This window comes from Pimephales promelas, chromosome 17, assembly GCF_988280905.1.
Source record: "Pimephales promelas chromosome 17, fPimPro1.hap1.1, whole genome shotgun sequence".
Classification (NCBI taxonomy): Eukaryota; Metazoa; Chordata; class Actinopteri; order Cypriniformes; family Leuciscidae; genus Pimephales; species Pimephales promelas.
The window spans coordinates 22,042,931-22,059,895 of record NC_142785.1 but is presented as its reverse complement, the minus strand read 5'-3'; the positions used below and the strand labels follow the sequence as shown (position 1 = coordinate 22,059,895).

The 16,965-nt window shown below is 40.1% G+C and overlaps 1 protein-coding gene across 2 annotated transcripts in view; it reads left to right on the top strand.

Annotated features, from left to right (window-relative positions):
- The first annotated feature begins 2,041 nt into the window (after window positions 1-2,041).
- zeb1b (zinc finger E-box binding homeobox 1b) overlaps window positions 2,042-16,965 on the top strand; it is a 59,611-nt gene continuing 44,687 nt past the window's right edge. The window contains exon 1 of one of the 2 annotated variants that reach the window (XM_039664837.2): window positions 2,042-2,167. In XM_039664837.2, the coding sequence (XP_039520771.2) occupies window positions 2,110-2,167 (58 nt within the window). In that variant the 5' untranslated portion in view covers window positions 2,042-2,109. Of the gene's footprint in view, window positions 2,168-3,557; window positions 4,036-16,965 lie in introns of those variants that run through there. The other variant, XM_039664838.2, reaches the window with a different exon arrangement.

Below are 16,965 nucleotides of genomic sequence, written 5' to 3'. Positions count from 1 at the left end.
ATTGAAATGGAAAAATTGAGTTAATACAATGAAGGAGATTGATTTAATCATCAGAAACTCAAAATATTATGTTATCTGAACTACATAAATTATTTAAGTTGATTTGACAAAAGAAAAAATGTTGTGACTGCAAATCATGAAAATATTTTTTTTCACAGTGCAGTACTATCTCTACGTCAAACTTTTCTCCTGCCTACAATTTCTTTTTACTTGGTGTCAGTTCACTCTTTCTCTCCCTCTCTCTTTCTCTCTGTCTGTCTTACTGTCTGCCTCTCACGCGCTCTCTCCCTGGTCAGAGTCAGAGGAGTAAACATCCCTGGGGAACAGCGAGCTCTTTCTTTGGGTGGAGGACTGAATCATTGCAGTGAGGGTCCCATGATCCTCCCTGTGCCTTGGGACACACACTGCATTCCTCCTTCCTACTCAATCACACACACGTACACATACTCAAACACATATTTTCTTCATTCTTGAAAATGAATACGAATACACAGTCTCTCCTACATCTAGATGTGTATACATTTATGCCAGTAAAGAGATGGCAAACAGCATTAGACCTTATGTCACAGTTATTTAGAAAGCATTCGCCAAGCTAAAAAACTGTCAAGTGCATTAGACATGCTTATTTCACTGATGTGTTTGTCAAATATTAGGTTACGATAAGATGTGCACTTAAAAAAAAAAAACTCAGCCACTGATAGCATCAGTCATGTGTCATGATAATTAATAATTAATAAATGAATGGCATACTTTGAAGTTCCAACCATGTTCCTTTGAATTCAATATGGTCTAAATAAAAACAGTTATGTATAATTCAAAACTTATGGGGAAAACTGACTAGCATATGAAAGATTTAAAACTGTCTGAATGATCTTGTCAGATACAACCATTTGAAATTTTTGGAAATTCTATTTGAAGTAATATAAATATAAAGTATATGAGAGATACTGGGTCTAGTCATCACAAGGATTGAACTGTGACGTTCTGAATCAAAAGGGGAGCCAAAACCTTGTTAAAAATCATCTTAAAGTATAAGTTTTGTGAATTTTATCCTTCAAGGTAATATTCCAATGTCATCATATTTTCCAAATAGAAAAAAAATAATAATAAAAAAGGCTACATAAAGGCAAGGGTCAACTATGGTTAGTGTTCTAAGTCAAAGCTTGTCACATGTTTTAAATATTGTAATTTTATAGCTTATTATTTACTAAATACAGTATGCTAAAAGGTCATTAGATAATTTGAAGCCTATATATTGTGAATGTTTTGCAATTTGTTCATTTATTTTTGCATTATTTATTAATTATTTATTACAAAAAGTTGCAGCTTTAGATTGTGACAACTTACCCCATACCTGGTACTATGTTGTCACAAATTTATGTAGGGCTATGTTAACTGTATGTATTTTGTAATGGGCAATAACAATGGAAATGTATAAGAAATAATTATATACATTATAGCCTAGATTTAAATACTTGTTGGGAGTAAAAAGTGTTACTGACAACTAGCCCCAGTGTCCCCTATTTAAAATGTTGCTATTTACTTGCTGAGATATTCAGATTTCTGCCACATCATGAATAAGAAAAAGTTGCAGATTGTGTCGATGTGTATGTAGGCTATGTGTGCTAGAGCTTGCGCGCGCGCGCACCATAAACAGGTGCACGCGTCAAACTTCCCCCGCCTCCACTCTGACTGTAGAAAAAAAAATATGATGATGACGCTTGCATCATGTTGAATATTTACCATTGCGCTTTTCGGTTGTTGTACAAGCTTGGAAATGTTTGTTTTGTCCAAAGAGTTATGCTTCCTTAGAGCTGTCAATCAACATAGATTGTTGAAGTCCTCTACGTGTAAATGGACAGGTTGATCAGTGACCGTTTCGGACAGGCAGCAGCGCCACAGGGAGCGCGTGGTGTGAGGGGCGGGAGTTGGCCAGAGACGGGGGTCTGAGCGCCAGAGAGAGAGGTATAGGAGCCAGAAGGTAATGTCGTAAAGCCGAGTGTCGTAAACCAGGTGCAGGGAGGGGAGGTGGAGTAGAAGGGAGGGAGGGGAGGTGTGGGGGCGAGAGGAGGTGACTCTCCAGCAGCATTTAGACACAGCGAAAGGATCATGGCGGATGGCCCCAGGTGTAAGCGCAGAAAGCAGGCGAACCCGAGGAGGACAAACGGTGAGTAAAAACCCTTCGCTTTGCTTGGCGACGACTGATTTCATTCAGCTCTAGACTCCGGGCCGCTGGCAGAACTTCTCGAGCCCCAAAAAGTGCTGGAAAGTAGCGCTGTGTTATAGCCCCTATCTGGTGTACCGTTATACCTGCCGCGCTCGCGACTCTCTCACCGCCTAGTGGTACACAACGCGAGCGCGGACCGTTATATGCAGCCAGTCCCGTACAAGTGAATCTCGCTTTTGTTTCCCTTTTTATTTCTCTTTGCCTCGAGTTCACTTTATAAAGCTTTATGATTAAACAAATTAATTCGATTCGAATCTTGTACTCCCATTGGTCGTTATTATTGGATTTTCCTCTTTAGATTCGAACGAAATGAAACTTATTTTTTTCGTTCAAAATGTACCTGTTTGCTCCGATGCGGGTGATTTGGTTTCGCATGAACCAGTTTGAGCGATTGAAGTGGTGGAAATGCTTTCATAAAGACGTGTTTGTAAATAGAGCGTGTGCTTGGGAGGATTTTATTTTATTTACGTTGACAACAAACTTTGATATATCTGCAATGGACTGTTCCGCTGTCTGCGTGGTAGCAGGTAACGTTAGCTAGCGAGCTAGCGGAATTCTAAGAATAACCTCTAATAGTGTGTATGTAAACATTTTAGCATAGTGTTTATGAAAACATGGGTTTATATCGCCGATGTGACAGTTTGGCTGGTTTCACTTGCTGTGGTGCAGCTACAAGTCCCACTTTTGTAATGTAGCTCAGAAGAAACTGCCTTATAACAGAAGCACGCTTCTCTCTGTTGCTGCATTGGGAAAAAGGGGCATGTATGCAGTTCGCGGTGATGTTTGACAGGAAAGTTTCTTCTTGAACTCCGATTGAAGTTTACAAAGAAGAAAATAAGGGTGTGTTTAAGTAACAGTCCTGCCAGTCTAGGCGTCCCTCAGGGACCGGGGCTCAGAGAGCTCTTGAGCACGATGCCAGTTAAAGCAACCTGTTTGTTGCAGCCAGCCTGCCACATTTCTAGTTGGGTGGTAACGCTGAAGAGAAAAGGAAAGGAATCTGAAGGGCTGTCTGCTGCTAGAACAACTGCTGCAGCCTATATAAGGAATGCGTATAGGCTACATCCTGAGCAGCGCAGACAATCCTCCTGATAAATCGCGCTGCTGCAGCTGGACTTACTGCACTGACAGTTTATTTGTTTCGGGGACTTTATGTATCCGCTTTGTAATGCACGTGTAGGTTTCAGGTTTATATGTGGTAAATAACTTAAAATCGTACTTGCGTATTCGCCCTCTTGAATTATAACGATTGATCTGGCACACTGTCGCTGTTTCCAGAGCGGTATAGACGTGAGCCTTAGTAATTTTACTAAGGAAATCGATTATGAGAAATGTGAGGGCGTGCTTTACTTCTCGCTTGCGCGCGCGTGTGATGGGGAATATAAACTCGAAAACACTTTTTAAATCATTTTTATTCATCTACACTCCGTGTTTTGTAGATGAAAGTGCACCGTTTAACATTCCGACGATTTATCTGCAGAGTTAAGTGTTTTTTGATAAAGAGATGAGTGAAGAAAGACACTTTTCCTTAGGCTGACGCCATGCGCGCGCCATGTAGCGGTTCTTTCAGCGTGCGCGCGTTAGAGCGACCTGTAAATATGTGCTTACCTGATCGGAAGGGAACCTGTCACTTAGGTTTTTCATTGATGCAATTTGACCATCTCGCTATTGTTTGTTGTTTTTTTGCTACCTGAACTTGCTGACAAAGAAGGAGTCTTTCTTTTTCTCTATCTTTCTGAGATACATTGGCTCATTTTGAAAGCAGACGGGAGGCGTTTCTCGTGCGTTGCAGCAAATGTCAACTTGTGCAGGTATAAAAAAAGATGTATGTGCAGTGTTTCTCGCATGCCTTCTCACTCAGCTGCTGTTGTCGTTTGTTTTTAACTGCAGAACGGATGGGTGCCTGTTATCATTCGGCGTTCTGTAACGCTCTTAAAAGCATCGCTATTGCAAAGAGCAGCCTCGGTACTTATAGGTGCTGAAGCATCGCTCATGATCTTTTTTCCATGCGGTAAAAGCATAGGCGTGTTTTGGAATTGTTTCGAAACCTAGAATGATTTTACACCGCGAGGCTTGAGGGTCATTTGCGGCGCTTTTCTGCGGTGTTGGGTTGATATAAGTGCTTTGTCATAGAGCGTTTGGCACTGCTCACCGCACTGCAGGTAATTAAACGCACCTGAGCCGTGCAATAGCACCTGCTTCAACCTATTTTATCATATGAACACCTTCAGATATAGCTTTTGATGACATATTATGTTATTATATGTCAAGTTTAATTGCTCTGGGGTAAATAAAGCTTGTTTTATCATTTTGATCTCAATCATAAATCACTGTTTCTGGCCAGATTCATTTAAGTTTGCTCTCCTTTAACTGCACGCAGGCGCTTTATGCGTCCTGACCGTTAATTATTTGAAGTCACGGGTTGACCTCGCAGCGCACCCGCTCCCGGTGCGTGATGAACGCTCCCTGACTGTGCGCGTCCCTGCGTCATTAGCATACGCCCCTCCCCCTCCGTGCCCCCGTAAGGAGTGTTGATCAGACCGTGTATAATTGGAATGTGGCCCGCCTGAGTGCTTCACAGTTTCTTGTAAAGGCCAACAGTAAATGTTCACTGGAGGCAAACTGTCTTCTAGATGGATTCACCTTGTGTTTACCAGACTTACTTTCACTTTAATTACCATAATCAAGATGAATGTAATGTTTTTATTTCAACTCACTTACTTTAGGACTATTTTAAATCAGCCAAAGAAGGCTCGACTTGAACACTACGGATTCTTGTAATGTTTAAAATCTACTCAAGAAAATATATTGTACTAAACTGATGTGCCTGTTCATAACATCTTCAGCTCTAATTATAATTCACATAACCTTCACCAACTTAACAATCCCACGTAATTAAAATGGCTCCCTTAGGTCTTCTATATGAAGTTGCTTGATTGTGGCTCTTAGTCTTATCAGAAGGCCTAATTGTTGGCACCATTGCTGTCCTGATTAGTCACTGATGGGACATGCTGCACTAATGAGTCTTACAGTTATATGGTAACACTTTAGTTTAGGGTCCAATTCTCACTATTAACTAGTTGCTTATTGGCATGCATTAGGATATTGTCTGTTTACTAGCAAATATTAATGCCTTATTCTGCATGACCAGATTTTACATCCCTTAATCATAAACTTAACAACTAGCCTACCTTACTAACTATTAATAAGCATCAATTGGGAGTTTACTGAGGCAAAAGTTGTATTTAGTTAAAGTGAGAATTGGACCCTAAACTAAAGTGTGACCACAAATGCAAATAAAGTTGCTGTATTTAGAAAAACTCTGCCGTGTTGAAATGTTATGGATCATCCCAACTGGGGAACTCCAAAAATCAAAAAGTAAATATGTGAATATTTATTCATCCTACTTTTTTTGGCCATCAATAAAATGTTATTGACTCTCATTAGTCAGATTGCAGTTCTTTGCCTTCTTTGGGGGAGTTTGTAAAAGTTACAGTGGTTTCTACACAGTGGCTGAGGGGGAAGGGGATGTTTTTTCAGTGCTAAATCCTTTACACGGTGAGCATGTGACAGCAGCACTTCACCATCAGGTGAAAAATCTGTGATGTGCCTGTTGCTTTGGCTAAAGGCAGGGTGTTAAAGCCGAGATGAGCTGTTGGGAAGGTGAAGAATGTTTTACAAGGTAGAGAATTCATTAGCTCTCTTTGACTTTTGGCCTACCTTGCCTGAATGGCTCAAAATATGCTAAACTCTATATATAGCTATAGCTAAATATCGATCATACACCTTATTGTATCTCCAAGTCTCTAGTAAACTCAGTAAACTTGTGGCCCAGGGAACAGCCCACAGATTTTGACTCTCTGAGTGGAATGCTAAATAGTCAACAGTTTTTCAGAGTATTTAAAACTGTTTCAGGTGAAGTTATCTGTAGAATGTGAGGAAGGTGAACTGTGTCTAAACATCTTGAACGCTGTGTGACTCTGCAGTGCAGCCTTAATCGTATTTAAAAGCACCACCAACTGCTTCTCAAGAGTATCTCAAGTATGTCACTAAGAAATTCTGAACATGCAGATTCCCAAAACAATGCAATTCTTGGAATTCATATAAAGATAGGCTTCGGTTCTTTTAGAGACGCTTAAACTGTGTGCCAGTGTGTCTTTTTTCACCTTTCCACGTGGGACTCCTTCTAACGGCATTCCCGGCGGCTTGGGGTTCTCGCGGCGCGTAACATGAAGGCGATCGGGACCTTGAGCTGTAAACGTAAAGGTGCTAATAGTCTGGAAGACGACAGGTGTTGTTCACAGGGCAGCTCTCCTTCTGTCCCGTCCTCCTTTGGCCCTCTGCAAGAGTACTGCAGGGCAATTTGAACCCTCTCAGTTTGGGAATAGAGGAATGTGGCTGACCGGTATTAGCAAGGCTAAGAAAATAAACATGGCAGCGGCTGGTGAGCGTGCTGTGCTTTGTAGTGGCTTTCTCTTACGTTTCAAAAGAACTTTAGCAAGGCTGTATTTTTATACCGAGACATTTTGGGAGAAGGACTTACACCTCTGAAATGAGCATAACCCCCAAAGTTTTACTTGACTGCGTTTTTACAAACACTCACAGTGGAACACCCAACGAATGATGAGAAATGTTTAGCTTGTTTACTGTCATTACCTTTGGAGAGCTATGGCCAACGTCAGGCCACTGCCAGCTCTGTGATAAAATGGGTGTAGCGGAATTTATTTGCCTGATAAAACTTTAATTACTGCGCTGGGCTATTTCCACATCCCGTACCAGACTTTCTAGGGTTGAACTCAATAAACACACATGCTTGCCTTTTCTTTTACTTGTGCACATTAAGTCGACACTTTATAGTTTAGGAAATTGTGTAGTATTTTTGCATGCATTTGTTTTTCTAGGTACATGTGAGTGGGGAGAAACCTTTTTTCTTCGGGCATTTTTATCGCCATCTGCTAACATTTAGGTCCTCTCCCTGGTGCTTGAGGTTTAGCCGAGGAGGAAATTTTCATTTATCCATCATCCTTTCGTTGACTTCCTCCTAAAGTCCATCTGCAATGCACTTTCCTCTCCTCTCTTCTTCTCCTCTCCTCTTTTGACTCTTTCTCTAAGACACAGTAGCGGGGTGATATTTTGTGACCTCTGCCATGGGCGCCCATGCATTGCCTCAAGTATGACTTCACTTTCCCCCCCTGTGCCATTGTGAGGCGTCCAGCGTAACAAATTGGCTGTGTGTTAAAGCCCCCAACACACAAATACACACTCTGTGAATAGATCTCTCGGTAACAAAGCTCAGAAACAGCCCTTGTTTTTTTCGTCTTACCCCCCATTCCCTTTCAGTTTGCCCCCCCCGTGTGGAGGTCACATGGGGGAGGGATTTGTTGAAGATGGGGGTCAGTGTTTTAGAGGCCTGCTGAGGTGACAGTGAAGGACTGTTGTAAACTGGCAAGATAGCTCCTCTTCTCTCCCTTCCTGTGCTTTGCATGACAAACATGGATTCCTTCTTGTGAAGGGCCGGTGTGTTGATGTGTGTTTAAGCCTACGCTATCTCACGACCAATTCGTACGAATTTATACGAGTGATTAAAAAGTGGCTAGCTCATACTAATTCATATGACCTCACTCGTACGAATTCGTACGATTTGTCCAAAGTGATGGGTAGGTTTAGGGGCGGGGTCAGGGGTAGGTCATTCGTACGAATTCATACGAATTAGCCAATTCGTAAAATATGTACGATTTAGCAAAAACGTACTAATTCGTACGAGTGAGGTCGTACGAATTGTTACGAATTAGCCACCTCGTAAAATTCATACGAATTATCGTGAGATCGGGTTGGTTTAAGCACGTGAAAAACATTGTATGTGATTGAGAACTTTGTAGACAGAGCGTGGTGCATTTCTATTTGATTGAGGTCCAGTTTGTGGTTTCTATTGCACTGTACGCATTTGTTCGCTTTCTTTAGAAGGGTCAGAAAAGGAAATTGGGCCTTTTGTTTTGTTGATTAGATGAATGAAAAGAAAAGAAAGGGAAATAGGCCTCCATTATTGGCAGAAGTGATAGCCACTCAGGCCTTAGTGCTACATATGACATGACAATACACACACAACATGAGACAGCAAACACAACTTTTTGTAATGTGACTTACATTAAAGTTTAGGACCGGTTCTATTTTTAAAATGTTTTTGAAAACCAATTCAGTAATATTTTTTAATATTATTACAATTTAAAATAAGGAACCGTTTGTATTTTTATTTATTTTGAAATGTATTTTTTTCATCGTTACTCCAGTCTTCAGTGTCATGATCCTTCAGAAATTATTCTAATATGCTAATTTGTTGCTCAAAAAATATAAACATTTCTTATTATTATTTATGTTGTACTTCTTTTTTTCAGGATTCTTTAATGAATAGAAAGTTCAAAAGAACAACATGTATTTGAAATTAATGAAAACTTTGTTAATTGTCTTTATTGTCATTTATAATAATTTTTTCAAAAGCAAATCTTTCTGACCCCAAACTTTTGAATGGTAGTGTATTTGTAAATGAAACAAAATTTGTAATATTAAATCATGTAGGACGGGACTTAAATACCTATATTAAGATTTAATTCGATTTTATGGTTTATTGGATTGACTTTGTTATTCTTGGAAATGCTCTGTTTATTGGATAGTAATATTTTCCTCACATGCACATTGTTTCAGAGTTGGAGTGAAATCATTTTTTATCTTTTGAATAACTTACACTGGTGAATCATGTTCTAAATCCCCTTGGAATTTTATAGTAAATAATGTCAATTTGAGCTTTAGTTAGTCTTAAATAGGACTCTTTTCCTAATCATCCTCTGGCCTGTAAAGAACCAAGATCCGTACACGGTTCATTTCAGGTGCTGCTTAATTCCTGCGGCCCTGTCCAAATTTGGCTCTCAGCAAACAGAGCTCCAAACATCTCAATGCTTTTACAAATGGGGATTAATGATCAGCCTGTTCATTGGTCCCACGGAAGGAGAGGAAACATTACTCCTAAACAAAGAAACTCCTTTTTTATTTCCCTCTCCTTCATCTCTCCCTCATTTTCACTCTCCCCAGAAGAGCCCAGATTTCATGAACCCTCTTTTTAGTTGTGCAGGGTTGTACTTTATTAGTTGGTTTCTATGTGTATTTGTGCGTGTGTGTGTGTGTGTGTGTGCGCGCGCTTCAGTGAGCTATTGTGTTTTAAAGCTTGTGAGGGGGAGAAAAGGGGTTTGCTACCTATGCAGCGGGCCACTATCGGGCATAGAGGGGCTTAGCGGCGGAAGAAAAGGACCATTGAAAGAGTGCAGAGAGGGAGGGAACACTCTTTCTCCTGCTGCCTGTGGGAAACTACTGCCCATGCGGAGACATGCATTTGCATATGACCCATTCTCCTCCGAGAGGAAGACGAGATGTGGAGGAATCCTTGTCTCTCTGCGTGTCAGTTTGTAGGTGGAGTGTTTGTCTGCTTGAGATGGAGGAACAAGTGTTGCGGCGAATGGGTGTCAACAGCGCTGGTCTCAGGACTAAAATATCCTAAGGTGTCTGGATGGTGGAGGGGAGAGGCACGTACACACTCAGGCAAAAGCACATCTCAGTGTGATGTGTGATAGCCAAATCTAAATTCATGTCATAGAATTTTTTTACAAGACTAACCTTAACCCTACACCTAAAAGTGAACTTTTTTTTAGAATAAAAAAAACTTCAGGAATGCATAATACATCTGTACTGCATCGACTTAATTTAGAATATTGTGGATATTGAATTGTGCATGCTCATTTATTACATTTTTATAATTAGTATTCTAATTCTAACCTGATCATTTAGTAACACTGTTTAAATTTAAACTGTCATTTAAAAAAAGCTAATTTAAAATTAAATATATAATTTTTTTCATAGTGGATGTTATAAAGTTTTGATGCCTTAATTAATGTGTAAAACTTTAAGTTAAGTTTTTTATTAATTAATATTTATTTATTAATTTTTTATTTATTAAAAAATGTTGAATATTTTATATGATATTTAAATATAAATCATTTTAATTTAATAATTTAGCAGCCATAACATTAATATAATGTGCTTATCTGTGGGTTACATCTTTTTTTAGGTTACATCATGTATCTATTTATATTGTTTGTTAATCAGGATGTTCCCAAAGGGAGACCGACAATGATTTATCCGGACATTTTTGCCTTTAAAGTACGGTTAAACGGTTATTTTAACCAAAAATGAAAATTATGTCATTAATGTCTCACCCTCATGTCGTTCCAAGCCCGTAAGACCTCCGTTTATCTTCCGAACACAGTTTAAGATATTTTAGTTTTAGTCCGAGAGTTTTCTGTCCCTCTATTGAAAATGTATGTACGGTATACTGTCCTTGTCCAGAAAAGAAATAATGACATCATCAAAGCAGTCCATGTGACACCAGTGGGTTAGTTAGAATGTTTTGAAGCATCGAAAATACATTTTGGTCCAAAAATAACAAAAACTATTGTCTTCCGGTTCTGCTGACGTAAGACGCTACTGACGTGTTATCTGGTGCGTCCGTGTATTCCACAGACAGTAAAAGAGGTGTATTCGGGTTCAAATAAATATGGCTGGGCAAAAAAAATGCAAGTCTTCCTCTGTGTCGAAATCTTGATTGTTTTGTTTACAGCGTTCGTCTCCCTCAGACTAACAATGCTCGGGTGCACAAATAACACGTCAGCAGCGTCTTACGTCACCGGCGTCACTGAACGCGGATTGACAACAGAACTGGAAGACAATACAATGCTGAATAAAGTCTTAGTTTTTGGTGTTTTTGGACCAAAATGTATTTTCGATGCTTCAAAACGTTCTAACTAGCCCACTGATGTCTTTATTTACTTTCTGGACAAGGACAGTAGGCTATACCGTGTATACATTTTCAATAGAGGGACAGAAAGCTCTCAGACTAAATCTAAAATATCTTAAACTGTGCCCTGAAGATGAACAGAGGTCTTACGGGTATGGAACGACATGAGGGTGAGTCATTAATGACATCATTTTTGGGTGAACTAACCCTTAAGTAAACCCACAAACTTAAACACTTAGGCTACAGCTCAGATAAATTTACCTCTCTACAATAGCAACAGCCAGTTAGCATCATTCACAAGTATTGTGCTGTCTGGACCCAGCAGCACACATTCCACAATGTGTGTGTGTGTGTGTGTTTCCTATCAGTCTTATTTTTCAGCTCTATGTCACTGTGTTGTGTTGATCTCATCTAATAGAGTGTGTATGAAATAGATTCTCTGGATATAAACACTTCCCCGCAGATCTCTTGTCAGTGTGAGTCATATGAACAGGTGTGTGAGGTGTATGACCTCATCTAATACAATCATCTATCCCAACAAGTGTGTGTGCGTGTGCTTGCGTGTGTGTCCATGGTGGGAAGGTCGCTGCCACATCACACAGGAAATTAAGACTTCGCCCCCCTTTCTCCACTACTTCACTCTTTGGGGATATTATGTTTGTGTGTACACCTGTCCAAAAGACTCCGATCGGAGTCTGACAACTTAAGTGGCGTGCTCTTCAGGGATAAGCATACGTTTATGTGTGTATGAGCGTGTACACCTGTTAGGGTTTCTTCAGTCCACCTGAGAATATGAGTGCTCGTAATTGGCTTGTGTGGGGGGTAATTTTGTGTGTCAGTTGTGCTGATACATTTATTGTTTTTAATAATATGACTTGGGACTACTCTTACAGGCTATATGATAGTAACTGAAGTCTCGCTCTGTCTGTCTCTCCCTCTCTCTCTTTCATGCATCTCCATAACTGGCCTTAAACCCAAAGTTTGTGTTTAACTGTTTACACAATAGGCATATAGTGGACTTTTCCTCGACTGTTTTCTGTAAATTGTGGTGTAATCTAGTAGTTAAAGATCTGGGCTGGTAACCCAAAGGTTGCAAGCTCAAATCCAAATCGTCCCAGAGGAACGATCCATGAACGAACACCATTGTGCTCTGGAGCGAGCCACTTAACCTTAGGTTGCTCCAGGAGGGGTTGTTCCTGTAACTAAAGGTGCTGTATGCCAAGGGAGTTTGATGTCAAGGAGGACCCCTGATGATTCCCTTGCGAGGGATTGCCTTGCTAAAATATATATCCAGCTATACATTATCTGCTTTTCAAAATTGGAACCCATGCAGACAGTAAATGTTGTCATTGTTTACTCACCCTCATATTGTTCCAAACATCTATGAGTTTCTTTCTTCTGTTGAACACAAAATAATATGTTTTGAAGAATGTTGGTAACCAGACAGTTGACGACACCCATTGACTTCCATATTTCTATGGAAGTCAGTGGGTGCCGTCAACTGTCTGGTTACCAAAAATCTTTAAAATTCTTGTGTCATGCCACTTGCGTCTGGTGTAGACACGTTGTTTTGGTACTGTAGTTTGTGAAGTAGATTCCTCGTCTGCTTCACGTTGAACTGTCAATGGCAGTCATTTTACAAACTTTCCCATTCTTAGTGCAGAATCATGCGTCATTCATTCATTTCATTTAGTCATTAGTTTTACTCAGCGGCTCCCTGCAATACTCAATTCTTCAATCGTGCCATCTAGTGGTCTGTTATTCTACGACAACAACCGCTACGATTGATAACAAACCGTTCGATCAGGTACTGCGAGTCATCTTGTGGAATAAAATATGCCAAATTAACATTTTGTGTTTAATTATTTACTTATGTGGAAAATAGGCACATAATAAGCAGGATGATTTTGCAGTAGGGTCTTTTATCACGCTGAAGGGGTTTAATCTGCTGACTGTGCACTATCCCTTAGCCTTGCAATGCCTCCGTTAATAGGCAAAACTTTGCTGAAAAAAACCCTAAAACTACTAGTAACTGTATTTAAATAGGGAAAACGTGGAGGTGTTTGGTCGCTTCTCTGCTTGGGCCATATTGAATGAACTGGGCTAGTTAAGAGCGGTTAAAATGTCTCACGCCAGAGCGATTGAGACGAGAGAGGTATGCATCAACTCGTCTTAGTTAAGGGAATAACATAGTTTAATATAAAAAAAAACGGTGGAGTATATCCCTTTAACTGTTGTGTTCCATTCCGATCAGTGCGTAATATGGACATAGCAAAGGATGAGCAATGGAAGTCTTATCAGCACCCTGAGTGTTTTTTAATCTTCACCCCTGTGTATAAAGAACCTCTGCTAAAAACGAAAAGCTATATGTTTCATTGCTTTAATCTTACCAGCTTCACGCTCGCAATCAATCCCACTATCCCCATATTGCATCCATAATAGGCAACAACCTGCAATATCTCCTGATTGATCCACAAGGCATGACAGAATATCAACACACCTTAGCCGTCACCGTTCCGTTTTCTACATTTGCAGCCCTGTTGCATCAGAAAGTGAAATTACAGCTCGAAATAATGCATCCTCATTTAATGCTTTCAGCCCTTATCACATCAAAACAATGCTAAGAAGATAATGATGAATATGCTGTATACTTCTATCAGCTCGTGGGCTCTCGTGGCCTTATGAATACAGCTCTTATGCCGGCGAGCGGCTGCACTGATAAGGTGATCTATCAAAGTGATGTATGAAATGTCAGGGATGCTGGGAGGCAGCGTGAGATCTCTGTTTTCTGAGGTTCTGAGGAGCTCTGCAGGGTTTGATGCGTTATGATTCGAGGGGCTACTCGTAATGCGTCTCTATTCACGGCTCCCTGGAGATGTGCGCGCGCGCGTGTGTGTGTGTGTCCTTGTCCATCTGAACTCCCTGGAGAAGTAGGATGTTAGCTCATACTATGAGTGTGTGTATTAGTCAGATCTTGAAAGGCTTTCTGCCAGAGCGACCGTCAACACTGGTAAACATCTAGAAAGATGTGATGAGGGAAAGAGTGTATAAAAAATGCTGCATTGGCCATATGAAATGTACGATTGTGACTTAATACAGCCTCTAGTACACAAAATATAAAACAAGATGCTGTCACCCCAATTAAAATGTTTCTTAAGGGTCTATGCGATCTGTGTGTGTTGGCTTGACATGTGATGATAATGAATATGTTTAAGCGTGTTTAGTAAACTGTTTGTTTCTGCTCTCCAGCTCCATATGTTTGCCTCAGGTCCCCACAGATTTCCTCTGATGTCATCTGTTCATGTGTTAAATGGCATCCCGGGAATTTCTCACCTCTGCTAGTAATAATTATCCTGGGGTCCCGTGCGAGGTTGGGGGGATGTCATTGCAACATTTGCCCTAATGTGAACCAGATTTGGTTCCATGCTCTCTCTGTACGTGATCTGGACATTTTTTTAAGCTGTGAGCGTTTCGCCTGTTCTGGTGCTGTCAGACTCCCCCACCCCTCCTCTGTCCGTCTGCACCTGGTACCTGATGGTATCAGAGCTTCCCACTCCATATTTCAGCCAATCACAGTGCAAGGAGTGGTATCCCTCCTGTATTTGCAGTACACAGTATTCGGCCTTGCCAAGTTTACCTGATAGTTACCTGATACTGAACTGGGGTTAGACATCAAGAGCAAATAAATCTTGGGTAACATTTTTTTTTTTTTTTCTGTGCCTTGATCCGATTGGTGATTAATATCTTGACGTCGACTGAAATGACGTTCGTAACCTATTTTACTTCTGAATTTCTTCTGAAAAACTTGAATTTATTTATCAGGAATTGATTGAGGCTGAGCAATTTAGTGCATTTTGTTTGAAGATTACAATTTTTTTGTTTTGTTTATTTTTGGAATGGCTTGCAACAATGTGCATTATAAGACCAGAAAATTCAGGAAAACCATAGTAAATAAGTTTCGTTTTAGTCACTTTTAGTGAAACTGATTTTACCCAGCAGATTCTGCAACATACAGGTGTTAATGTGTTTTATTTTTTGTCCGTTGTGTACGTTTGCTGTGCTGGCAATGATGCTCTCTGTCCAAACTGGCAGATTAAAGTCCACGTGTCCTGATTCAGGTGTTTGCAGTCAAAACAAACACTGACCTTGCCATGTTCACCTGTGCGCTGTGTTTACCTGGTTACAACACTGACAAGAAGTGATGACTGAACTCGAGTCCAAACATCGGCAACAAATAGGAAAGCTTTTCCCTGCTGTTTGCGCTTCACATGTATTAGCATTTGATTTTTATTTATTGTCATTAGTTTTGGTTCAATTATGAATAGGATTTTCAGCATTTATAAATCAAGGTTAATTTCTACATATACATTTTAACATTTCATGTTGAATTAACAACATGAATTAAAGGAGAACTCCAGTCAGTTTTAACATTGAGCTAATTTTTTTTTTTTTGTACATTTGGAGTGCTGTCAGTACAGACAAAAAAAAAACATCAAAAATCGGTGTTGCCTACACCGTGCTATAGTCTTTTTAAAATTCGCAACCTGTTGACTTCAATGGGGCATGTTCTAAACCTGCTTTTAGCCTCTTAACATCCTTGATTTGTCATTATGAGTACACAGCCATGTGAGTCGCGTTATTAAGAGTGACCACGGTCAATCTGACTGCAGTAGATGTGAAAGATATTAATAAAAATGATGTTAACTCAGCCAGCTCACATACCTCTATTTGCTTCCTGTTTTCGGTCGAAGCCCACAGTAGTCGATTGTCGAGTTCACATCATTTTTATTCATATCTTTCACATCTACTGCAGTCAGATTGACCGTGGTCACTCTTTATAACACCACTCACATGGCTGTGCACTCATAATGACAAATCAAGGATGTTAAGAGGCTAAAAGCAGGTTTAGAACATGCCCCATTGAAGTCAACAGGTCGCGAATTTTAAAAAGACAATAACACGGTGTAGGCAACACCTATTTTTGTCGTTTTTGTCTGTACTGACAGCACTCCAAATGTACAAAAAATGAGCTCAATGTTAAAATTGACTGGAGTTCTCCTTTAACATTGTTGAATGTTTAATGAACAAACACAAATGTGTTTGTAAAAAAAAAAATTATTAACACATTTTGTTTGTTCATCAGACCTACTTCATTAAACAATGATATGAAATGTAATAGTAAAGTATTATCTTAATTGAATTGTCTTTCGGTATTCTTTAGCTCAGCTACATGTTTTATTCTCGAAAACTCCCAGGGTGCACTTAACATTTTTGGCACACTTTCATAATGTGTTTGGAAACGTTGTTAGACCTTTTTGTTCTCACAAAGCTTTCACAGTTCTTCTGCAGCTCCCAGCTTCCCCGAACAAATCCACGACACTTTTTCAATGTCCTTTAATGTTCCCGGCCTCCCTTAACACTTAAATAACAAAATCACAGTGCTTTCACAACATTTTCTCTGCTCTTACAGAGTACGGCAGCTGCCGCTCGACTCCCCGTCCAACTACAGCAGGTGCTGCAGGCTCACAGGAATTCCACTACACGTCTCATAAATAACACCTGACAAAAGAGAGAGAGAGGAGACAGGGTACCTTTGACGAGTTAGACTGAAAGACTTCATCAGACATGGATTGTGAATTACTTTGCTTTTAAAATACAGGGCAAAGAAACAGGCAGAGGAAAGGAAAAAGACTGTTAAAAATGCACTAAAAGGAATGATGCATGAGGGTGTGTCAGCATAGAGAGGGGGTGGAAGTCAATGCAGGACATTGGCTCCATCCAAAACCAGCTGTCCAGTTAGCCAATAACTTCACTGGCAGCGCCTTTGTGTGAAAGCACCTTGCTTTTACAAAATCTTTCAAGTCATAGCATCATGTCAAATGATAGAGAAAACCAAGCACTA